Genomic DNA, 25,921 nt, shown 5'->3' with positions numbered 1-25,921 from the left:
AGTTGTTGCACATTACTGGTGCTTTCAGCCAAACTGCTTCATCATTCAATTCAATGTCACTTAAGAACATTAGGTCTAAAGTTCAGGGCTAAAGTGGGGCCAATTGGTCGGTATTAAGCACACAATTAAGTGGAAATCAACTTACAAAGTCTTACACATTGGTTTTGGAAACACGTGTTTTTGATTTTTATCGATCAGGTGTTGAGTATCAAGTAGAAATCATAGTCCCGGTTAAAATTAAAGGACTCCTTTAAAGGGAATAACCAAGTGTGTAGAAAACCGTTACAGTGAACATTCTTCTTTTGTATTTACATTTTTTTTTGTACTTACAAGCACTTTGTTTAAATTGAGAGTTCAAGATAAAAATTATAAATGATTCTTCCAGTTCTGGTCATACCTTTTATTCTTGCACTTTCATCTGAATCCTCAATGCTCTTCAGCATGGTTGGCAGAAACAAAGAATGATTTGTTACCATCATGTGAACCATCGGAAGTGACACCAAGTTTTGAGCCAGCTCTTCTTTCTCGTACAATACTGGTATTAATTTAAGGAGGGCTTCTAAAAATCCCAGATCTGTATAGCGATATCTGCCATTATAAAAGGATCATTAGAACCATGAACACATATAGAACAGTCTATATGAGCCAAGACACATTAATTTGTTTCCATGTTATCAAAACTACTGTAATCAATACTCTTGAACTTTCATGTTCCCAATATACCACCCAGACTTTATCTTTCTGTTGCCTTTGACCCACCATTTATTGTAGTTAACAGCCTTCACCCCCAAACTTATTTTCTCTAATTTCACATTAAAACTGTAAGACCATAAGATACAGGAGCAGAATTAGGCCATTTGGCCCATCATGGCCGATTCCTCACAGCCACAATCTCCTGTCATCTCCCTGTATCTCTTCATACCCTGACCAATCAAGAATCTATCAACTTCTGCCTTAAATATACATAAAGACTTGGCCCGCGGCTAAGAATTCCACAGATTCATCAATCTCTGGCTAAAGAAATTACTCCTTGTCTCCATTCTAAAAGGATGCCCCTCTATTCTGAGGCTGTGTCCTCTGGTCTTAGACTCTCCCACTATAGGAAACATCATCTCCACATCTACTCTATCAAGGCCTTTCACCATTTGATAGGTGAAACCTCTCTCACCTTATTTCTCACTCTCATTTTGTTTATTTTCTCTATTCCTATCTACATCTCAGTTACTTTATGTTCAAGGAAAACAATTTTGAAAGAGATGGTAAGTAACTAATTTAATCAGTCAGCCCAGATTTGGCTGGATCATAAAATATATTCTCAATTTCTGATGATGCTTAGGAATTATCCTCTGCAAAATAACACTATTTTTCTTTATTACAGTGTATAGCATCTTCTTCCAGACACCTCCCTGTTATCCACTAACAGTTCAGATATTTCTTTGTCATTAAGAATGATGCAACCTAGAAAGTTGTCTCTACCACTTCTCTTAGGTTATTAGGCCAAACTTTAATGCTAAAGCTTCCATTTTCTTGAAGTTATCTCCAAATCTTGTCTACAAAATGTACCAGCTTTTCCCTCACAACTACACCATAAAACTTATCTACCTTTCTGACCACAACAGCTGATATATTTAATTCTTCTCTCTCCTCAGTATGGACCTTTCTCCTTCAAATCTGTCATAATCATCATCAACACTTTACTCCAAAAACCCTCTAATTATACAATTCTTACATCTATTGCTCACCACTAACAAACATTTATTTTCCAAGATCTTTAAGAAGGTGTGGTAGCTTTCATATCCACTTTTCCCAGGGCTGTTACTGAACATCTTCAATAAGGTTTTAAATGCCTCTTGACACCATTTCTTTGGACATTGTTAGTGAATGTGATAATGATAATTTATCCATCATCCTTCTTCAACTGTTTATGGTTGCTAACACAGCTGAATATGCAGTATAACAACATTTTTTTTTCTATTTTGGAGAGATAAAAATGTCTGATTCTACTACTTGTCTACAGTAAAGAATAATCAGCAAATGTTTCACTTTTCATTCCAGCACTGTTACATCCAGTGAATTCTTAAAGAGTATTATCTTGTAACCCTCCTATTTCTCAACTACATGCCACTCAAGACAATACAGGGGATGAGGAAAATCTGGATCATGTGCTGTATGATGACAACCTCCCAACTTTACATAAACACCATCACCTCTCTTGATACTCATCCTTTCTAAACTGTTTGTCTATTTGTCTGACACTTGACCGTTTGTTAAGTAAAAAAATCCTCCAATAACTATTTAGAAAACTGGAGTTACTGTCATCGGTCCCTGCCATAAATTCCATCTTTCTCCCTAGCAAAAGTCTGAAGCTGAACAAGTTTGCTTGAAACTTTGGAGTTATGTTTAGTAGTGAAATGATCTTCGGATAATATTATTCCACCTGCTTATACTCTTATAAAAATAACTCAGCTCATCCACAGTTTTGTTATCTCTGGATTTGATCATTCCAGTGCAATTTTCCTCTCCTTCTGTGTTCTAACTCCATGGTTTTGAGGTTGACCATTGCTCAAGTCCTATTCACTCAATAGTGCATGTTGAATAACGCATTAGTTGTAAAGTCAGTTTCAAATCCCTCTCCTTCTTCCCCATATTCCTGTAGTCATCCAACTCTCAAGAGTTATCTACACTATTCCAAATCTGCATTCTCACATTTCTTTGATTTTAATTGCACACACTGTTGGGACTGTTAAACATGACTGCTTAAAACATTATCAAGATGTGCAACATTTTTTTGCAAAGTTGCCAAAACGAATTAACATTTTAACTTACTTAAGCCCATTCTTTACAAAACCGTTCCAATCATCTGAACTGACGTCACCAACTGAAATCTGCAAAAGAAAAGTCCACACTTTGGCATCAATGGTTTTCATACATTTATAATTTTCACAGGATGAATGATTATTGTTTTGCACCTAAATGAAGCAATAATCATAAAACTAACCAGTAATTCCTGCAATCTCCCCAACAGTGCCATTTCAGTCTCCTTCATATTCTCTTCCTGCACCTTGCAGCTGCTGTAGTTGGACACTAACCATCGGATGCAAGCCTTCAGTAGGGATTTCCTCCAAGACTGTTTGTCCTCAGGGTACTCCTCCAGTACATTTGTTATTGCATCTGCTAAAGTCCACCTGGAAAATTACATATTATAAAAATGGTGTTTTTCTCAAAAAGAAATGAATGCTCAAAAAATGACCAAGAATACAAAAAAAATAATAGATTATGTTCATAAACTATCATGCCCATGACAAAAAATGCACTTTACACATCTCTATCACATTCATTTCAATGCTGTAACTTTATGGTGAGGAAAATAAAGAGAATGGGAAAGCTACTTTATTAACAAAAGTATTAAGTTAGGGAACAAAATACATTGAACTTGACCAAATACATCTGACTGGGCTCCATTCTGCTTCCAGGTCAGGGATGTTGGTGTTTGAGTCCATTCCACACACTAAGTACATAATCTAGATTACCATTGCAGATGCAGTTATGTCTACCAGTTCACTTGTGTTCCCCTTCCTATCTCTGCTTACTTTTCCCACATGACCTGCTTGCCCTGTCTTCCAGACATGAGTCAGTCTTTCCACCTGCTGAGCTGTTCTTCTGGAACCCATCTCACCTCTCCAGTTCACACCCTCTTGGCGAGGACATTAGACCCCTTCCAGTTCAGGAGGGCAACCTACTCTGCTCACAAAGGTCACTTCTGCCCCAGAAGAGATCCCAATGTTTCAGAAATCCACACCAACTCTTTAGCCATGCATTCATTTATCTTTTCTTTCTGTTTCTACACTTACTGGCATGTGGCATATTAAGAATGATAAGACTAAAAGACATCAAAAATTTAATGATTTGGATGGATCCCAGGTTCCAAGTTCCCCATTTGACTATCTCAACTGTTTTCTTTCTTTACGAACACCCTTAATATCCATTTCTATATGCAAGGTTATGGTTGCTCTGGCTGCCTCCTTCAAATAACTCATCCTTTGATTCAGAATCTTATACATGATTATAAATTCTTTCAGCTATTTTCTAGGTTGAAAAATGATGCATAAAAGGCTACACTGACATGTACCTTGATAAAGTTGCTGTTTTCTCCAGCACTGCAGGAAGTTGTTCCATAATACCTGCAACATCTTCGTGTGACGATGGCAACTGTTGCACTAGTCTAGCAAGTACTTTCATCTGTAAGTCAAGTTCAGTGGATGGATCATCTGAATCAATTTTGCTTAACAGTCTTGTCCACATGGTATTCTTAATAACTCTGATGACATCTGCAAAGACTGAAGGAAGAAGATATTAAATGGGCTATAAAGTGAACTATATGATTACATTCAAAAGGAAGACAATTTGTCTGCTACATTGTTTTATTTGGTTATTTCTGTAGAAAATATTCAAATGGTAACTAAGGCATATCAACAGATCATCCAAGTACATTCTATTGAAGAATTCCTAAAGAATATTTGCTTTAAATGGCATGAGGCAGCCGACAGGTTTGTGCCAGCTTCAAAAAAGCAATCCTATTTGACTCAATACCCTTTCGATATTTCCCAACAACTTTGCAATTTATTCTCTCTTATGCTTTCTCCCTTGCAATTATTTTTGTCATTTACTTAGACTAAGGGGCAATTTACAGTACTGTGCTAATATCTTAAATATATATATGTATCTATCTCTCTGGGGCATCTAAGATTTTGCACAGTACTATACATTATAAAATATCAATTAATACTATTGAGCTAATACAAAGTTAAGTACTCTTATTTCTGTTCTCCTACCACCTTCCTATTTTAACCAATATACAGTATGGTGCAAAAGTGTTAGGCACTCCAGCTATATATATATATATCTATATAGGGGCTAAAATTTGCACAGTAATGTACAGTGGCCAATTAATCCATGAGCCTATCTTTGGAATGCAGAACGAAATTACAGTACCCAGAGAAACTGAAAGTGCTACAGGAAGCGCCTAAGGTTAAGATCAAAACTGGGTGCGTGGAACTCCGAGGCTGCAGTGCTAAATGCTGTGGTCACAATCATCAATATTTTAAACAGGTTCATTGCTGAGGGCTTATTCTCTCTTTCATAAATAACCCCGGCTTGAAGTTTCTCTGGAGAAACTTTCATGGATTAGTTACAACCATCCTCTTCAGGTAAGCAGCAGTGCAGATAATTATGGAAAGACTTGCTGGATCGGTCAAAATCCATCACAACTGGTATCTTCTGCTTGCTATTTCATAGATCTAAAATTATAAGACATTTTATGGAATAACTTATGGAAAATTTCATGACAGGCCTATGAAACCATTGATACCACTTATCAGATAACAATTCCCAATAAAAGCAGATTCAAAAGGATGAAACCTAATAATATAGCTTTATGAAGTTAATTACCTCTCTCTGGTCGTGTGTATTTACTCTTTCCTTGGCACTCTAGATATGTGCTAAGAAGCGAAAGGTAAGCATTCATATTTTTCCGAAGGTGTTTCACTCTGCCTGGTTCTAAGCACCAAAGCTCAAACTGTAAAAGGCTGGTCTTGTTGTGCTGAATAAGAAATTTGCAAATCGAAAGGGAATCTTCACTCATGTGATTCAAGCAATCAAGAAACATGTCTGGTTTCACAGCCTGTGCGAATACTGGCTCCTTCACTAGAACTCGTAGAATCACCTTCACCAACTCTTCACAGTTAGAATATTGTAAAAGTGTTCCAACAGCACTGAAATGGTCACATGATAATAATAGATCATCTCTGTCTGGAGTCTTCTGGTGATTTTCTGTGAGGATTTTTAGCAAAGCCTTTCCATAAAAGCTCAGCTGTTTCACTCCATCACCCTCTTCCTCAGGTTTACTTTCAAGAGCTAGACATCCTTCTGGGAGTTCCAATATTGATGTCACAATATTTTTGAGCGAATTTATATCCATATAGTTGTTCAAATTTTCCAGGGCTTCTATAGGCAAAGTTTTTTTACTCACTACTGTTGATTTAGGTGCAGATAACTTTTTCATTTCAAGTTCCTTCAAAACACTTTCCACTATGGCTTTAAAATAAGTTAACACTATATCCATGCGATCAAGTCTCTGCAAAAATAGGACACTTAATCTGAGAAGGCTTAGGGTGCCTGAGCTAAGTTGAGCTGACAACATTTTGAAGCTGACAGGGTTAAGACTGTGTGTTGGTGAAGCTTGTAATTCCAAAGCCATAAACCACTGCTCCAGTGTTGGGTGTTTAAAAATTGCTGATAACATGCTCTCCAGAACCTAAAATTAACAGTAGAGAATAAATGGCACAAAATAAACATCAGAAGCAGAAACAGAAAATGCTGCAAATATATGCAGGTAGGACAGCACCTAGGAGGAAATGCCAAGATAATTTCACACAGGATGCTTTATTGGAACTGACTCAGTCAGATGCAAAACTGAATTCTGTCATTGTCCCAGAAGAAGTGTCTGCCTTCTTTAAATATTAATTGATCTTCTTTACTAATTTCAGAAATGAAGTAAGATATAATGTTAATGATGACCTAATATTTGGCACTCCATTAGCAGTAAATAAAATCATGAAAATCACAAGAGAGTTTAAAATTAACTCTGCCTTCTATTTGAAAATTAAAACAAAATACTGAAAATCTGCAATACAAAACAGAAACGCATGAAACATTCAGTGGTAACAAAAACAGATTAATGTTTCAGGTTTGCGACCTTTCATCAGAACAAATTGAGAAAAAATTTCTAAGATAAACACTTGTATGAATTTGGGAAAAACTCAACATCCCAACCATGGCGAAACCTACTCCAAAATCACCCGCCAAACCAGTCATCTCTATCAAGGATAAGGGCAGTAGCAGAATGGGAAGACCAACACAGCAGGCTTCTTTCTCAATTACATATCACATTAACTTGGAACCTCTACGCCTCTTCCCTCTGCATTATCGCAATCCTGAAACATGCTATTAATCATAGTAATGGGAATACTTTCACCAGGATTGTAGTGGTTCAAAAAAAGTGATTTACCAGTGCCTTCTCGTGGATAATTAGGGATGGACAACAAATGCTGGCCTTGTCAGCAAAACTTAATATTCCACTAAAAAAAAAGAGGACATTTGAACAATTGAATAGTGGTCATTTTGATGAAACTGTATACCTGCAAGGAATCAATATCTGCAGCAAGGAACTATATAAGGGGAAGAGTTATATGGTTAACAAAACAATGTTAACACAAATACATATTTTCTGTAGTGCTAAAATTCATAATTTTTCTCAAGGTTGAGAAAATTTATTCTTGTCATTCCATTTTTTTACATTTAATCTATCAAAGCCAAACAAAACCTTTTGATGAAATACCTGCTCTTTTGTTAGTTCATCTGTGTCAGAATTAAAGTCAATGAAAAGCTCATTTTCTTGCTTTTCTAATTTCTCTTCAATAATATCTTCGGACTGTTCACATTTATGTAGCAGTGACTTCAAGAGATCCATGTATAATCCAATTAGTCCTAAGCCAGTGCTTCTTCCCAACTGTAACAACAAATAGATTCAGAACCATTAGAACCACTAGAATATATCAAACAACTAATACCTATCAAGCAATTATTTCTAACCTTCTGTTAATTCCACACCAATATGGCACAAGTTCATTACACAGAATTATTTTCAGAGACAGCAAATGCTGCTTTGAAATTATATAACTGATATATTCCCTATTTTTTGAGGATACACAGAAGATGGTTAACAGACTGCATTAGAGACACCCATGTTCTTTGGGTGTTTTCAATGCATAAACAATTCCAATCAGCAGAAAATATAAAGATCATTAAGCAAAGACAAAATTCTCAAATTTCAATAGAAACTAGTGGAAGTTCAGAGAAACTAGATGGTACATGATTAGACGTAGGAAACACAGTTGGCAACAAGTTTTCCTTTCAGAATTCTGAACTTAAATCCAGCTGCGATTTGTTCTCCATGCAAATTGTCGGCATTGATATAAATTGTCAGAAATATGCTTTGACCCAAATAATTGTCTTATTCAAATACAATCCATGTCACTGAATATTTCTTATTTTACAAAGGAAGCAGGAATCAAACTAGTAATTACAATGTTGATAATGTAGAAACATGGGTGTGTCTAGAGGAATTGGAGAAATATGATGTTATACAGCATCATCACTAACAAGAAACATTTCTCAATCAAATCACAAAAAGTGGATTCCAGTTAACTGGGACACATCGGGACCAATACATTTTAGTCCAATCAAGTGTCGAAGTTTCTTGAAATTAGTTTAGATAGTATAAAGACGACAAACTGAGTCACAAATTATGTATTTAAATGAAATACAGAAAAAAGTTATAGTACCATTAGTACCACAGTAGTACGAAACTGTGTATTAGTTTCTAATAGTTATCAATACTGCTGTGTTCTTGACTGTACATCAACAAAATCAGCGCAGACACCTAGTTTCATTAATGGGCTGCCGTCAAACAATGCTTTCGATAACCACATCCTCTAAATATTCATTTTCATTGTAAAAATCAAGAGGATTGCAGATACCTTCAAATTGTTTGTAGTTCTAACTTGAATTAGTGAAATAGTTTCATTTTCACTCATGGCTGTTTCTGGCATCTCCAATCTTGAATGCTTGAAAACATGGTGAGCAAAATTGCGAAGCTCTGAACTATCTCACTGCTTATTTCTCGCCAAGAAAGCAGTGACAAAAATCAATGCTTTTTGAACACATACACAAGCAACTGAGGCTCTTTAAAAACTCTTTGCTTTAAGCATTGTAGTGTCTTATATATAGCCACACAAGTGCATGCGACTGATGCTAGTTAGAAACTGTTCAACAGTATGTTCCAATTAAGCAGCATAGTGTCCCAAATAAACAAAGGGATTGGTTATTTTCTTGAGTGTGAGCAGGTGCTGCTCTCACCTTAAAAAGGAAATAGTAACAGTAAAATGAAATGTTGCGGAGAAATTAATGGGACTAAAGATGATAAATACCTGGATATTGACAATTTATATCCTAGAATACAAAATGATAGCTATGGAAATAGTAAAAGCATTGGTTGTCATCTTCATAAAAATTCTGCAGATTTTGGAATGATTCAGGCTGATTGGAAACAGCAAATGTAAAAAATGAGCGAGAGAGCAAATAGGAAACTATAGACCTGTTACTTTGTTATCAGCAGTTTACTACAAAGGATGTGATAGCAGAACACAGAAATTATGAATGAGAGAAATTCGGAATGGATTTATCAAACCTCTTGAAGCTTTTGAAGATGTAGCTGGTAAAACAGCAAATGTGAAGGCAATGCAACCCATTAAAGAGGCAAGCTGCATGCTGGTTTCTTTGCAAGAGGATATGTTGGATCTGATTGGTTAATTGCTATTTTCTTTGAAGGTTAACAATTAATTGCCTGCTTGCATTTGATACAGTTACTTATATACAAATTAGTGCTGTATATAGTTCTTAGTGGTCAGTCTGTATATGTGGTTGTTCAATGAGATCTGTATGATTTTCAAAAGCTCTGAAAGCTTCCCTTGGTGCTATATTATTTGAATAAAGGCGTTCTGATTGACTGACTCTCATCTGCAAATTTAAATAGAACCTTTCTTAACTATGTAGTACAATAAGAGCTGTTCCACATAAGGCACCATCTTTTTTCTTTTGGCTCTCCTTTCTGCTACTAGCCTCTATTCCTGTTACTGTCAGTTTCAAATTTTCATTCTCCTGTTAACATTTAATAAAATAATCATCAAGTAATATGCTTTGTGCTTCTTCCCTGAATTCTGACAGAACTTAGGATTAAAAACATCAGAATCCAATAATTGGTATAATCAACAGGATGATTATGAAGATTTAAGGGCTTCGAATATCACAGATGGAAGATTTTTAACGGGCAGCAAAAGGGATAAGAAGTTCCTCTGTTCCAATCTGTCTGAGAGAAGACTTAGTTCTAGCTTCAATACACCAATGGTTGGAAATTAGGAGTGAGGATGCTACTAAATTGTTATTTCTTCAAAAATCTGTAAAAATATTAGTTGCAATCCATTTTGGTTGCAGGACAATCTATTAAACTTACGGTTGCATGGCAATCCATTTGGTAACTAGTAAAACTTTGGTTGCGCAATCCATTACTACTTCAGTTACAGGACCATTCATTGGTCCTGGAATGACCGATGGGTTGCAATCTATATTTCGAGATTGTGCTCAAAGTAATAAAAAGTATGTACGAATTAAGATTGAGACAATGGTCAAAGTCATGAAACCTACTAAGATCTCTTAACTGAATAAAACATCTCAGTTTGTTAAAATTAATGAAAAGGTCTGGATGAAAAATAGCAACTATGTTAATTTTATTAATATCCAGAAAATGCCTGAGGGAAAGGAAAAAACCTGGAATGCGTGATTTAGAGATAAGACAGTGTGGTCAATTTGAACAAACGTGAGCAAATGAAAAAGGTAATGGTGTAAGTAAAGACTTACACTAATTAATTTGGAAAGAACCACAAAACATGCAATAAACTATAAAAACAGTATGATAAAGAGCAACTCTTTGCATTTACTGAGTCAGTGAATAAAATGACACAGCAATCACACTGATGTGCAGTGTACAGACAGAGCAGCCATAACTTTAACTGGGTGATTCTGCCAGAATCCACTGTTGTATTAAACAACTATTTTCAACACTGACTCCGTATGATTCAGGAAGGCTCTGAAAGTTTCCCTTGGTGATGTATTTTTTGAATAAGGTCTTTCTGACTGGCTGACTCTTAACTGCAGATTTGAATGCAATTTTTCTTATTAAAAGTATAAAAAGAGGTGCTCCAAGTTTGGCGCCATCCTTTTTCTTTTGTCATTCTTTTCTGCTAGCAGCCTCTACTCCTTGCATGTCCGTTTCAGATTTTCTCTTTTCTGTTAACGCTTTATAAAACAATTGTGAAGCAACATGTTTTGTGCCTCTCCCATGGCTTCCAAAAGCACCTTGGATTAAAAACATCAGAAACAGATGCCTTACTACAGTTACACAGTGTTTTGGTGAGATCACACCTGCAATACCTTGTGCAATTTTGACCTTCTTAGTTAAAAGTTACATTTGCCATGGGGAGGCTCACCAGACTAATTCCTGGCAAGATGGGACTGCCCTATGATGAGAGATTTGATCCACTGGACCTGTATTCATTAAAGTGCAGAAGAACGAGATGAGAACTTACTAAAACATAAAATTCTGGCAGGTCTCAAAAGGGTCAAGGCACAGATGATAGTTGGTGGTTCTGAAACCAGAGGTTACAATCTCAGGACATGGGATCAGATTTTTAGGACTGAGATGAGGAGAAATTTCATCACTCAGGGAGTGATGAGTTGTGGAATTCTCTGTTGCAGAAGGATGAGAAGGCCATGTCAATGAATATATTTATGAGATACAGTGCCTACAAAAAGTATTCATCTCTTGGAAGTTTTCATATTTTATTGTTTACAGCAATGAATCACAGTGGATTTAATTTGGCTTTTTTGACACTGATCAGCAGAAAAAACTCGCGTCTAAGTGAAAACAAATTTCGACAAATTGGTCTAAATTTATTACAATGATTAAACACAACGTAATTTATTGCATAATTACTTGCCCTCTTCAAGTCAGTACTTAGTAGATGCACCTTTGGCAGCAATTACAGCCTCGAGTCTGTGTGGATAGGTCTCTATCAGCTTTGCACATCCAGACACTGTATTTTCTGCCATACTTCTTATAAAACTACTCAAGTTTGTCAGAATGCATGGGGATTGTGGGTGAACAGCCCTTTTCAAGTCCAGCCACAAATTCTCAATTGGATTAAGGTATGCACTCTGACTTGGCTGCTCCAAGTCATTAAGTTTATTGTTTTTAAGCCATTCCTGTGTAGCTTTGGCTTTATGCTTGTGGCAATGTCTTGCATTCATTTTACTCTCTACCTTTAAAAGCTTCCAAGGGCCTGTTGCAGTGAAGCACCCCACAGCACGATGCAGTCACCACCATGCTTCACGGTAGGGATGGTGAATTTTTGATGATGTGCAATGCTTATGTCAAACATTGTGTTTAGTCTGATGGCCAAAAAGCTCAATTTTGGTTTCATCAGACCATAGAAACTTCTTCCAGCTAACTTCAGACTCTCCCACATGCCACTGACAAGCTCTAGCTGAGATTTCATTAGAGTTTTCCCCCCCCCAACAGTGGTTTTCTCTTTGCCACTCTCCCTGAAAGCTGTGACTGGTGAAGAACCCAGGCAATAGTTGTTGTACATGTAGTCTCTTCCATCTCAGCCAAAAAAGTTTGTAATTCCTCTTAAGTTGTCCCCTTCTTGCACGATCACTCAGTTTTTGAGGACGGCCTGCTCCGGGCAGATATACAGTCGTGGCATATTCTTTCCACTTCTTGATGATTGGCTTAACTGCACTCCAAGGGATATTCAGTGACTTGGAAATGTTCTTGTATCCATCTCCTGAAGCGCTTTTCAATAATGTTTTTACTTGGAGTGTTGTTTTGTCTTCATGACATAGTTTTTGCCAGGTTATTGACTCACCAGCAGTTGGACCTTCCAGATACAGTTGTATTTTTACTACAATGATTGCACCAAAGTGATCTCCATTTAATTAATTATGTGACTTTTAAAAGCAATTGGCTGCACTGGTGATGATTTAGTGTCTCATAGTAAAGGGGGTGAATAGTTATGCAATCAATTATTTTGTGTTGTAGATTTATAATTCATTTGTAGAAATCTGTTTTCACTTTGACATGAAAAAGTCCTTTTCTGTAGATTAGTTGCAAATATAGCCAAATTAAGTCCACTGTAATTCAATCTTTTAAAATAACACATGAAAATTTCCAAGCAGGAAAACTTTTTATAGGCACTGTATATTTCTAGGCAGAAAAGGTTATTTTGGGGGGGGGGGGGGGGGGGCATAGGAAGAAAGTGAGACATGAGATTGAGATAGATAAGCCTACTTTTGTTTTCATATTTTTCAATGTTTCAATGCATCTGCAAGGCATCTCATAGTCTAAAGTGTGTTGCTGCCCCCATATGACTGTCTGCTAAAACTACTTAAGTTCTACTTAAATTGCACACTTAAGTTCTACTTAAATTGCATACTTAAATTGTACATTGTAATGTAAAATATTTTTGTTAACATAAATAAATGAAGTTCTACTATGTATCTTATAGGTTAGGGGTATTCCAAAGTATTTCTTTAGTTATTAGCTTTCTCATACAAGTAGAGGATGTAATAGTTTGATCTAAAATCAGTGTATCTAGCCTAAACTAAGGAGACTGCAATGGGATGAGGGAGAAGGAACACTAGGAACACAGGCTGTATGATGGGGCAATTGAGGAACAGTGGAAGATTTTCAAAGAGATTTTTCATGGTGCTCATCAAATATACATTCCAGTTAAAAGCAAGGATAGTAAGGGTGGAGAGAGCCAGCTTTAGAAATAACAAAAAAGACATCAAACAAAAAGGTCATGAATATCATGGATTTACGCCTTGGCAAGTTTCCAGGGCGCAGGCCTGGGCAGGATTGTATGGGAGACCGGCAGTTGCCCATGTTGCAAGTCTTCTCTCTCCATGCTACCGATGTTGTCCAAGGGAAGGGTAAGGGCCAATACAGCTTGGCACTGGTGTCGTCACAGAGCAATGTGTGGTTAAGTGCCTTGCTCAAGGACACAACACGCTGCCTTAGCTGAGGCTCGAACTAGCGACCTTCAGATCACTAGACCAACGCCTTAACCACTTGGCCATGCCAAGTGCTAATTCTACTTTATGAAAGTAAATTAGCACAAAATATAAAACAAATAGTAAAATTTTAAAATTATATATAAAGCAGAAATGGGGGATAAAGTAAACATAAGTCCCTCAAAAGGTGAGAAGGGGGAGCTAATGTTGGGTAATATGAAAATGGCTGAGGCCTTGAACCATTTTGTTTTGGGCTTCATGGTGGTGGACACCTCTTACATGCCAAAGACAGATGTTATGGATGTGATGGGAGGTGAGGACATCAAGACAATTGCTGACACTAAAGATGTAGTAATTAGCAAACTAGTAGACAATTTCCCTGTTCCTGCTGTGATGGGTCCTAGGGTACTGAAAGAAATAGCAGAAATTAAAGTGAATGTGTCTGAGATATTTACCAAATTCTCTGGGTCATGGGCAGGTCCTGGCATATTGGAAGACAGTGAATGTTAGAATATTGTTTCAAAACAGATGTAGGCAGAAGATAGGTAACTATAGGCTGGTTAGCTTAACAGTTGTGGTTGGGAAAGTGCTTGAAGTTAAGGAAAAAAATAGCAAAACATCTGGATAGAAGTGGCTCCATCAGGCAGACACAGAATGAAGAGTGATTTCTGTTCGGTAACCTTGCTGGAGTTCTTTGAGAATATAATGCACACTGTGGATAAATGAGACCAGGTTGAGTACTTGGATTTTAGGTGTTTGATAAGGTGCCGTATAAAAGACTTATCCATAATATAAGGATGTATAGAGTTGGGGAAAATGTATTGGCATGGACAGAGAAGACAGAGAGTTGGGGTAAATATTTGTTTCTCCAGTTGGTTGGAGAGCCAGCTGGTTGGTACTACACCTATAACTGATCACAATATACATTAACAATTTGGAAGAGGAGCTGATTGTACTGATGACATTAAATTGATTAGAAAAGCAGATTGTGCAGAGGAAATAAAAGCCTGCAGAGAGATTAGATAGCTTAAGTGCATAGGCAAGTGTCTGTAGATGGAGCAGAACATTTGTAAATGCATGGTTATCATATTATTATTTAAACTGTAAAAGATTGAAGCATGCTGTTGTGCTTCAACTGCACCCAGAAACTTAAAAAAATTTCTCTTAAGTAAATAATCTTAATAAAACTTTTTGCTTAAATTCCAGATTTCAAATAGTAATCTGACAATAGATCTATTTAATAATTCTCATAATTTACTTTAAAATACAATAATATGGTGTGTAACATCTTGGTGAAATGTTATCTATTGTAACAAGTGACCACCAACTATTATTTAATTATAGATGTTTTATAGTTATCAGGTACTAATAAGTAAACAATTATACTTACTTTGTTAAAGTTTGCCACAGACATTCGGATGTACAGCATCACTTGCTTCACAGCCAGAACCAGCTCACAGAGTTGCAGTTGTGTGACTGCCTGCTTCAAACGACCTTTAACATCATCACTGAGGAGGATGCTGACCCCCATTTCATATGCTCTCATCAGGAGTCTGCAGAATGAAGTCTCCTTGAATGGAAGAGAATGTGTTCTTTCTGTACCAAATTGTTCAAACTGTGGACAAGTTTCAGAAAAAAAGACATTTTACAATTTGTTATACTCAATTTGCCTAATGCAATGACACTGTTTTAATTTAACATCTGGGAAATTCACCTTTATTGATGAGAAAGCTCAAATTAGTTTTGGCTAGCTCCGTGCAATAGCAAAATCATACTTGCTATGGATGGCAGTTCTCAACAGAAGTGCTAGTGTTCAGCCATTCAGAATGAAAGGAGACATGGACTTGTGTTTACTCGTGCGTGCAAATTTCATTTACTAATAGACCTAATGTTAAAAGGCCTTTGCTTGCTCACTGCTTGAAATAATTTCAACGGGGTTTTGTATGACTCAAATCCAGGAGGTAAAGGGGAGGGTTAGTAAGGTTATGTTTAATTTTGAAACATAAAACTAAATAAATATAAATATGCTTTATGTATTCTGTATTAATGTTATTACTCATTTTTCAAACTTTTATTCTGTATTTTCTTAATACTTAAATTCAACCTGATAGATTTTAATGCCAGAGACATTGCCTTGTGAATTGACATATACGAAGTTTTGCTCCCTGGTTTGCCATGTTAAATCCTCAATATTGATCACCACACTGGATCACCTAGGACCCTTCACTTCCAATGGATTCCAAGGTACAGAATGCCAGTGAGAAAGGTTCCTGCATTGGATCTAGATAAATGTGGTTTTACAGGAAATGTAGTCAGTGATTCTGGACAAGTCCAAATAATGCAGTCGAATATGAAAATTTCGAGCTAGTCTCAAGTTTGAAATAATTTTGTGCAGCTGGATTGGTCCATTTTGGAATTTATACATTTTGATCGAAACAAATCATCTGAATTTTTTATTATCAGATTAGTGGTATTTTTGTAACGGTATGTCGTAGAATGTTTGGAAAAAAGCATTAAGACGTCCAGTATTATGAAAACTACTTCTTATATGTTTGAGTTTCTAAAAGTAGATTTTTGGTTTCTGGAAACTGAAAAATAATAAAACTCAGAGGATGCTTAATTAATTAATTTGTTGCCTTGAGTAATATACATTGAGCAAATTTCCCTATTTCACATTTCAGAGATCAGGTAAGGGCACTACAATTGTATTGGAGATGATACAATTAAATAGCAAATAAAAAGTTGTTCATTGAAACTGTTGGTTGTGTAGTACAAATAAATATGATCTTTATAAATGCACACATTAGACATTGTTCTATAGGCCTCAAAAGAAGGAGAAATTTAAAACTATAGAGCACATAATGGTGAAAACATTGTCAATCTATGCTGTAAGAGTGAAACTATAGCTGGAAATTTAATTTCTTACCAGTGTCTCCTTGGTTTGCTGTGGGATCCAAAGATTGTAATAAGAATAAAATTGCAAAATATTTTTGACTAAACTTTGATTTTCAGTGAACGAATTCAGTTCTTTGTCATACATCCATAATACTAGACACAAAGCCAAGGGATCTTGTTGCACATGTAGAACATCGGTAAGAGTAGCAATAAGGTACTGTAAAACAGCATCTGAAACAGCACAAAATAATCCAGAAGTTACCAAATGAAGCATATCATCCTTAGTTGCAATTAAGTGAGATTCAAGTTAAACCAATTCTCCAAGAGGACCACAACCTTGCCGTGGTTTGGAGGCTTGTGTGACTCGATGACCTGGAGAGCTGATGGCTGGAGTCAGGCCTTTATTCTTTGGCACTTGGTAGGGTCACCCATGCCAAACTGTTAAAGGGCTAGAAGCCAGACTAATAGCGGTCCACTGGTACTCCAGGTTTGGGGGTTCAGTTCAGGGCTAACAACCTTACTGGTGAAACTGTTAAGGAAACAGCAATAAAGAATTCCTCTACATCTGAATGGCCAAAGACAGAGATGGAGGACCTTCATTGCAGCCCTAAATGCCAGTGGCGCAATGAGCAATAAGTAAGCAAGCAAGATAAACCAACATGTTCAGATTAGCATAAATCTAAAACTGAAGTATACATATGTACTCTGTTATTAAGATTTCTTGGCTGCCTTCATTTGTGGAAGAATCAGATTATCTGGTGAAATCGGCTTCAACAACATTTGTTGAATGTTTGGCAACAGTACAAATCAAGTGGGACGAACACAGAACTTATTGGTTTTTCAGAAGATGTTGACAATTGCATATGAACGGATCAATGCAGTAACAACTGTTCTAAATAAAATGCGGATTGAAGAGAAGAAGAGAGAACATAAAAGAGGAAGACAAAATTGTGACATTAGTCAGCTTTCACATGATAGACCGATTCCAACTTTCCTAGATATCAGAATTGAGGTTTCTGCATTAAGTGGTTTGATTAATATATCCTGTTTAAAGTGAAATGCAGAATTTTGATAAAAACATTGAGATTGAAGGGATAGTGTTACGAATAATGAAGTTACTCTTCATAATCACCTCTAACGTTCAGAGGCAAAAAGTTATTTGAAAGATTATTTAGAAAGTCACCTGCTCCATTACTGTTTCCCAAGACCAGTTTGTTCCTGGCTTCCAAAGCAGCTGTGACCACTGCACTGAAAGGAAATGTTTGTGTAATCACATCCTCACTTAAAGTAAACCCATCCTCATCATTCAGACCTTCACTAGTGTCCATAATAATGTCCACCATATCCAGCACATCTGAAAAAAAGTAGAGAATCATTATATGCAAAGTGAAAATAATTAGTTAAAATAAATTAATTCCTGGTTTACATAGTTTCATATGGAATTTGTGCATTAACCAAATAATGTTTTAGTTCACATATTAATTGTTCCATTGAGACTACTTCAGTTGGTGGAGGGACTGCTTGTGTGCTTGAAGTTTGCTCCAGTGTAAAATTTGGACTACATGGAAAATTGACAGACCATAGTCAATCTGAGACTATTCCAAGACAATTAAAACACTTATATTTGTCACACAACCCAATTTACATCTAATACCTGTAGTTGAGTTGCATTTGGCCTAAATGGAACTCAAGGTCATCACGTTTTATTGCAATTGACCTTTTCATCTCCCAAAATTGGATGAGAGTCACAAAATACAAAAAGTGTCTTGCGTTTTGGAAAGCCAATAGGTTTTCTGTGCAACTCCAGGATAATTGTACTCCAATTGCTGCTAAATACGGGCCTATAGTAGTGGATTGATCCTTTTCACAGGATTACCATGAGAAGCCCCTGAAAACTGTGGTAGAAAAATGTCAAACCATCAAAAAAAGGAGTCACTGTCTTCTGCAATCAGAGTTAAGCTCATTGCTGGGATCAGAGTAAAAGTTCTAATTTAGGCATCCTGTATTTGTCCTTTGAGTACGATGCTGAAGTATGTTTCACTAACAAGGATGACTATCAATTTTAATGTGTATAAACAGTTAACTACAACAACCAGGATTGTTTGCTATAATGTACCATGTAGACTTGTAATAGACAAGAAAAATTCTGCAAACATGCTTGAAATTTCCATAGTATTAAGTTGTTAGCCACAAATGGTTTGAATGTGTTTTAAATTTCTCAATATATGGTTCTAGAGTGCAGTATAAAATGAAAAATCAGAACAACTTACCACAGGGCACCTCTCAATCACATACTTTTGTCTTACTGAGACTGACAATATTATTTGGTCATTTAATTGGAAAGTGAAACAGTTTTTTACTTTTTCATTTGCTGACCATATTTGTAAACTGATCGCAGAAAAATTCAGAGCTTATTTCCCTGCTCACCATCAATATTTGAAATGGGCAAACTAACAGCATCCAAGTCCTGCCCATCGAGGTGTGCTTGCAGTGTAATTGCTTCCTGTATTGCTTCTGAAATCCGGTCAGTGTAAGGATGTGGATTTTGTATTAACTTTATCAAAACCTACAAAGAAAAGAACAAATTGAAAGCTGTAGAGTTACGCAATCATGATAGATACTGTAAATTTTAAATCAAAGACTGAAAATTGTTTATTTTCAACTTAAGGCTCCTGGAGCTCAGAATGGAGCTACCTTCACCACAAGGACTATAGGTATTGAATGTGGTGGCGGAACTTCCCAATGGCAATTAGGAATGAATAAATGCTAGCCCTGCAATGACAATTAAGCCGACAATTTACTGTTATAAGTGCCAGGCCAGATTTGAAAAGTTGGGTACGGGCCAAATTGAGGTGGCAGGTCTCAGGCTCGAGAATGTATTGAAGCCGCAGGGCCTGGATCCAACAGCGAGGGACGATGATTAGCTGCTCGGCCAATTTAAATGCTGGGCCAGTTTGAAAAGGTCAGGGTGTCGGGGCTGGAGGTGAGGTTTGCACTGGTGTTCAGCTCACTGCTCTGCAGGGTTTACTTGTCTCGGAGATGAACTGAGGCTGCAACTAATGGGCTTCTGGATTGCCTGTGACTGACTTTGTGGCTGTGAACTCACATTCGTGAACTTTATTATTATTTGCTGAATATTATTTGCTTATGTTTAATATTTGAATGAACTTTTTCTGCACATTGGGTCTTTTTTAATGGGTTCTACTGGATTTCTTTGCCTTGTGTCTGCCTGTAAGGAGGCGAATCCCAAGGCTGTATATAGAATACATACTTTGATAATAAATGCACTTTGAACTTTTGTACTTTAAATCTCATATCCCATGAATGAACAATTAAAACAAATGTCAGAGGAACTGATCAATTTGTTAGATCGAGTTGATCTAATGCTGTTAAATGTTGCTTGTCTCTGATACTAGAAGACTATTGCATTAGCGTCCAGATCTCACAGGCATCTCTGTGCTTTGATCAGTTTCTGATCATAGCACAAGAGTATGGGTATTCCTGGGTATAAAACTAGCTGGTTGCTAGTCAAAGCAAAGCAAACAATAGCCTCTGCAACATAGATCCAACTGTGGAGATAAAATTAGTTATGGTGTCGTCTCATCTAGTACAAAACACAGTAGGGGACTAGTGACTGCAGAAAATGGTTACATATCTGTTGCTCTTAACAATATTGACACTATGTAACTTTAGGACAACATTTTTTATGGAATCAAATCAAGACTGACTTCATATAAAAAGTGAATCAGCGATGTAGGTTGTCGATTTGGGATTATGTACCCCCAGCTGCGCCCTAGCTTTCAGTTTACTCAAAGCAGGAGAGAAGCATTAACTTGTAGGAACTGGATACATCAACTTTGTGCTGTAATCCGATTAAATTGCCACATTTATTAATGGAGCAATAGTAGAGTATCTTTTTTCAATGAAAATCCATGTAATATAGGATTCCAAAGAAAAGATCATAGACAGTAGATCACTGAGTGGAATATGATCCACATAACATACATTGCAGAAGCATCATATGAGCCAATGTAGGCAAAATTAATTTTTCAGAAAAACTATCCAACTATTGCAGATCTCGAGCATTAAGTTTTAAAACAAAATACCCATCAATCAAATGACCAAACATATTTTTCCCAGTAAAAGATTGTTGACTTTAACTGATTACTGAAAGGAATTGGACCAAGAGCTTACAAGAGAAATACCTTCTATTGTAAACTAAGAGTACAGGACCGGTGAACATCATTTAAATTATACTTACTCTTTCAAGAAACAGAATGACAATTTCTTGTTCTGATTGTGAAACAGAATGAAGGCCTTTCATCCACAATTCTAACTCGTTCCAAGTATATTCAAAAATTCCAGAGTCCCGTAATAACTAGGTAGGAATAAAATATTTTTGAAAGAAACATATTGAGGAAATCGTAATACAAAAGGGGGTATTGGAGTCACTGGTATTGTTGAAGTTAAATTTAACACCAGAATATTCAAATCATCTCAATAGCAGTGATAGAACACAAACATGAGGAAATCTGCAGATGCTGGAAATTCAAGCAACACACACAAAATGCTGGTGGAACACAGCAGGCCAGGCAGCATCTATAGGAAGAAGCACTGTCAACGTTTCGGGCTGAGACCCTTCGTCAGGACTAACTGAAAGAAGAGATAGTAAGAGATTTGAAAGGGGGAGGGGGAGATCTGAAATGATAGGAGAAGACAGGAGGGGGATAGCTGAAGCTAAGGGCACAAAAGTGACAGAATTTTTTTTTTTTGGTAATTATATTTAACCAGTGGATAATATTTATTCACATTTTGATTCTCCAAACAGTCAAAAGCTGATACTTGCAACTCCAGGTAAAGTTGCAAGTTCAGCAACAAATGCATCTGTCCTAAGTGTTTAAAGAAAATGAGCAATACTATATTCAACAGGTCTTCCTTTGAAAGACAAAAGGATTATCACGTGAGAAATCTATAGTATTTTGCAATACAGTATTATAGTTTTTGTGCTCAAAGCCAGATTAAAAAAAGGATATTCTTTTATTTTACATCCAGTATAATTGAACACAATCTACGTACCTTTAATATTATGCTTTTACTAGTTACTACAAACATTTTCATTTATCGTGTTCTGAAGAGACATTAAATCAATACAGTGAACCGTGCAATAATACAATTGATTATTTCTATGCAATTTCTTTGTTCAACATTTTAAAGAAGCTGAACAAGACAGCAGCATCCATTACCACCAACAGGAGGTGACAGTAGACCATAGTCTCTCAGAAATCTGTCAACACAAAGCAAGTGCTGTCAGTTGTCAGTAATGGTCCTTGCCCAGCATGTTGGCTAGGGTGCAGTTCTGTGCTCCCCATCTCAGTGCAGAGAGGCTGCAGAGCTCATCCCAGCTTGTTGAACACCAGCCCTCCTTTGCATAACTGGGCTGTGAGCAATTCCTTGCCAGCGAAGGTCAGGGGCTCGCATGATGTTCCTGCATAGTAGCATGCAGCCTGGGCAGATGGCTTTCTTTAATGTAGTGAGCGTTCCAGATTTCAGACCAAGAACACTGTAAATAAATCAGCCTCTGCAGGGCCATGGTGTGCAGGGTACTTGGGTATCCACACACAAAAATAGTAACAATGATTCCATCTGCTTTTTTTAAAATTACTGTTCTCAAAGGAGATCTCTATGCCAGGGTCAAGTGCAAACTGTGCTAGCCTGCTGATATCTTGTTTGTATGATTATTTGAGTTATTTTATAGAACACCAAGAAAAATTTATACAGAAGTTGCTATTAATAAGGAAAAGGTATTAAAGATCTGAAGGTAGATATGTTATCTGGACCAGATGGACGACACCCCAGGGTTCTGAGAGATAGTTAAAGGAACTGTGAAGGCATTAGTGTGATCCTTCAGGAGTCACTAGATTCTGGAATGGTTCTGGAGGACTGGAAAACTACAAATGTCACTTTACACTTTAAGAAATGAGGGAACCAGAAGAAAGGAAATTAGAGTTCAGTTAGTCTGACTTCAATGGTTGGGAAGATGTTGGAGCCATTACTAAAGATGAGGTTTTGGGGTACTTGGAGGCACATGATAAAACTGACAAAAGTCAGCATGGATTCCTTAAGGGGAAATCTTGCCTGACAAGCCTGTTGGAATTCTCTGGAAATAACAGGTAGGACAGACAAAGGAGAGTCAATGGATGTTCTTTATGTGGATTTTCAGAAGGCCTTTGACAAGATGCTTCACACGAGGCTGCTTAATAAGAACCCATGCTATTACAGGGAAGGTACTAGCATAGATAGAAGATCAGCTGATTGGCAGGAGGCAAAGAGTAGGAATAACGGAGGCCTTTTCTGGTTGGCTGCTAGTTACTAGTGATGTTCCACAGGGGTCAGTGTTAGGATCGCTCCTTTTCATGTTATAAGTCAATGATCTGGATGACAGAATTGATGGCTTTGTGACCAAGTTTGTGGACAATACAAAGATAGGTAGAAAGTGTTAAAGAATCAGGTAATCTGCAAAAGGAATTACAGATTGGGAGAGTGAGCAAAGAAGTGGCCTTGTGTAGGATTCCCTAAAGGTTAAGTTGCATGTTAAGTTTGTGGTACGGAAAGCAAATGCAATGTTAGCATTAATTTCGAGAGGACTAGAATATAAGAGCAAGGATGTAATGCTGAGGTATTAAGGCTTTGGTCAGATCACACTTGGAGTACTGTGAGCACTTTTGGGTCCCTTATCTAAGAAATGATATGCTGGCATTAGAGCACGTCCACAGAAGGATAACAAGAATGATTCTGGGAATGAAAGGGTTAATGTATGGTGTGTGCTTGCTGATTCTGGGCCTGTATTTGCTGGAGTTTGGAAGAATATGTGGGTGGGTGGGGATTTTATTGAATTCAATACTGAATAGCCTGGATAGAGAGGATGTGGGGAAGATGTTTTCTATATTGGGTGAGTCTAAGGTCTGAGGGCACAGCCTCAGAATAGAGGGATGTACAGTTAGAACAGGAAGTTCTTTAGTCAGATGGCAGTGAATCTGTGGAATTCATTGCCACAGATGACTTGGAGGCCAAATCATTGGGCATATTTAAAGCAAAGATTGATAGCTTCTTGATTAGTCAGGATATCAAAGGTTATGGGGAGAAGGCAGGAGAATGGTATCCGGAGAGTATCAGCCATGATGAAATGGCAGAGAAGACTAAATGGGCTGAATGGCCTAATTCTGTTCCGATGCCTATGGTCTTAACAAATGTTTATAAGACTGAAATAGCTAATAGATAAGACATTTATGTCCAGGGTCTACGCTAGATTTAGAAACCAGAATTATTGTACCAAGTAGTAATGTTTGCAAATGCTCAAGCTTAATGTTCTAGTTCATTTCATAGCTTGTCACACCAGTCAGCCATTCTTGTCTTGTTCTAGTTAATTCAAATTAAAAGAGAACTGCTGATGAATCTGCAAGCTATCATCCATTCAGTGTGATTCCAAAATATTGCTTTAGATCAAATCATGAACCAATTATGAATTCAAAAGTACAGTAAACGCTGGAAAAATGTGAACTAGCAGACAACACTGTTGGAATGAGTTGATGTTTCATACTGCCAAGCAGTTATGATGAATGGCTGTTTACTTAAAATACTAGCTATTTCTGTCTTTAGAGATGCTCCCTGACCAGCCAAGTCTTCCTGGGATTTTCTATTGTTTTCAGTTTCACCAATATTTTAGCTTTTGATCTTTTCATAGTTGTGGTCTGCACCTATTTTTTATTTGAATTATCAGATCTAAACAACAGTTAGAACACCATTAACTCACCTTTATTATAAGCTGTTTGGTGGATGTTTTCAGATGAGAGCTCTTACAGGTCACGTACATTTTAAGCAGCAAATAAAATACTGACTTTTCTCCAGTATTTTTATCTGTGTTTGCAATATCCTACAAAGAAATAGCACAAATCAGCAACTGAACTCGACGGCTCCCCTGCAGACTGCTCAATCAGACCATAATGCACTACGCTCTGGAACTTCATAACACACATCTCAGGAGGGTTTGAATTAGTCTCATGTGGAGGGTGTGACTAATAGGGTACTGTGGCAGATGAGAAAATTAGAGCAAATATAGAAATGAAAATAAGCAGGTCCAGTAAGTAAGACAAGCTGGGCAGGACAAGGAATAAGGAAGATCTGAGAAATTAAACTGTATTTATTTTAATGTAAGAAATGTTTACTAGTAAGAAAGATGAGCTAAGGGCATGCACAGGTATACGGGATTGTAATATAACAATAATAAACAGAAATATGGTCAAAGGATCAATAGGTCTAGCAGGTCAATGTTCTGGTGTGCAGATACTATGGGCATTATAGAGATGGAGATAAGGATAAGAAGTAGTTTTTCTATTAGGGAGAATATCACAACAGAAGGTGGATACTTTTGGAGAGCTGTCCAGTGAGTGAACACGAGTTAAAATAAGAAGGGAGTGATTACTTTAATGGAATCATATTAAAGGCTTCCCAATGAGCAATGTGAATGAGAAATATAGTCATAGAACAGTACAGTACCGAAAGAGGCCCTTCAGCCTACTGAGTCCATGCCAAAACATTATTCTGCCTCGTCCCATCAATCTGCACCCAGACCATAGCCCTCCATACTCCTCCCATTCACGTACCTATCCATATTTCTCTTAAATGTTGAAATCAAACCCACACCCATTGCTGGCGCTGGCAGCTCGTTCCACACTCTCAGCACCCTCAGAAATAGCTCCCCCTTCATGTTCTCATTAAGTAGTTCACTTTTCACCCTTAATCCATGACCTCGCATTGTAATCTCATCCAACCACACTGAAAAAAGCCTGCTTGCACTTACCCTATCTACAACCCTCATAATTTTGTATATCTCTATCAAATCTCCCCTCAATTTTACACGTTCCAAGGAATACAATCCTAACCTATTCAATCTTCCCTGAAAACTCAGATCCTCCTGATCTGCCAACAACCTTGTAAATTTTCTCGGCATTCTTTCAAACTTGTTTACATCTTTCTTGCAGGTAGGTGACCAAAACAGCATGCAATACTCCAAATTAGGCCTCACCAACGTCTTGTAAAACCTCAGCTTAACATTCCATCTCCTGTGCTCAATACACTGATTTATGAAGGCCTATGTGCCAAAAGCTTTCTTTATGAACCTATCTACATGTGACAGCACTTTCAACAGATTATGGACCTGAGCTCCTAGATCCTTTTGTTCTACCACACAACTCTAGCTTTAAGACCCATCCTGGTTGGT

General features: G+C 37.1%; 1 protein-coding gene across 1 annotated transcript in view; it reads right to left on the bottom strand.

Annotated features, from left to right (window-relative positions):
- Positions 1-25,921, bottom strand: part of urb1 (URB1 ribosome biogenesis homolog) — a 108,403-nt gene that overhangs the window by 47,699 nt on the left and 34,783 nt on the right. The window contains exons 15-26 of the mRNA XM_059968671.1: positions 24,455-24,574; positions 20,906-21,022; positions 19,072-19,210; positions 17,828-17,998; positions 16,676-16,875; positions 15,140-15,364; positions 7,397-7,567; positions 5,449-6,313; positions 4,130-4,337; positions 2,999-3,185; positions 2,827-2,885; positions 398-588 (exon numbers count right to left, since the gene is read on the bottom strand). Coding sequence (XP_059824654.1) covers positions 398-588; positions 2,827-2,885; positions 2,999-3,185; positions 4,130-4,337; positions 5,449-6,313; positions 7,397-7,567; positions 15,140-15,364; positions 16,676-16,875; positions 17,828-17,998; positions 19,072-19,210; positions 20,906-21,022; positions 24,455-24,574 — 2,653 coding nt within the window. The remainder of the gene's footprint in view (positions 1-397; positions 589-2,826; positions 2,886-2,998; positions 3,186-4,129; positions 4,338-5,448; positions 6,314-7,396; positions 7,568-15,139; positions 15,365-16,675; positions 16,876-17,827; positions 17,999-19,071; positions 19,211-20,905; positions 21,023-24,454; positions 24,575-25,921) is intronic.

The sequence above is a fragment of the Hypanus sabinus genome, chromosome 4 (assembly GCF_030144855.1).
Source record: "Hypanus sabinus isolate sHypSab1 chromosome 4, sHypSab1.hap1, whole genome shotgun sequence".
Lineage (NCBI taxonomy): Eukaryota > Metazoa > Chordata > Chondrichthyes > Myliobatiformes > Dasyatidae > Hypanus > Hypanus sabinus.
The sequence above is the reverse complement of the archived record's forward strand: the minus strand, read 5'-3'. Positions and strand labels throughout refer to the sequence as shown.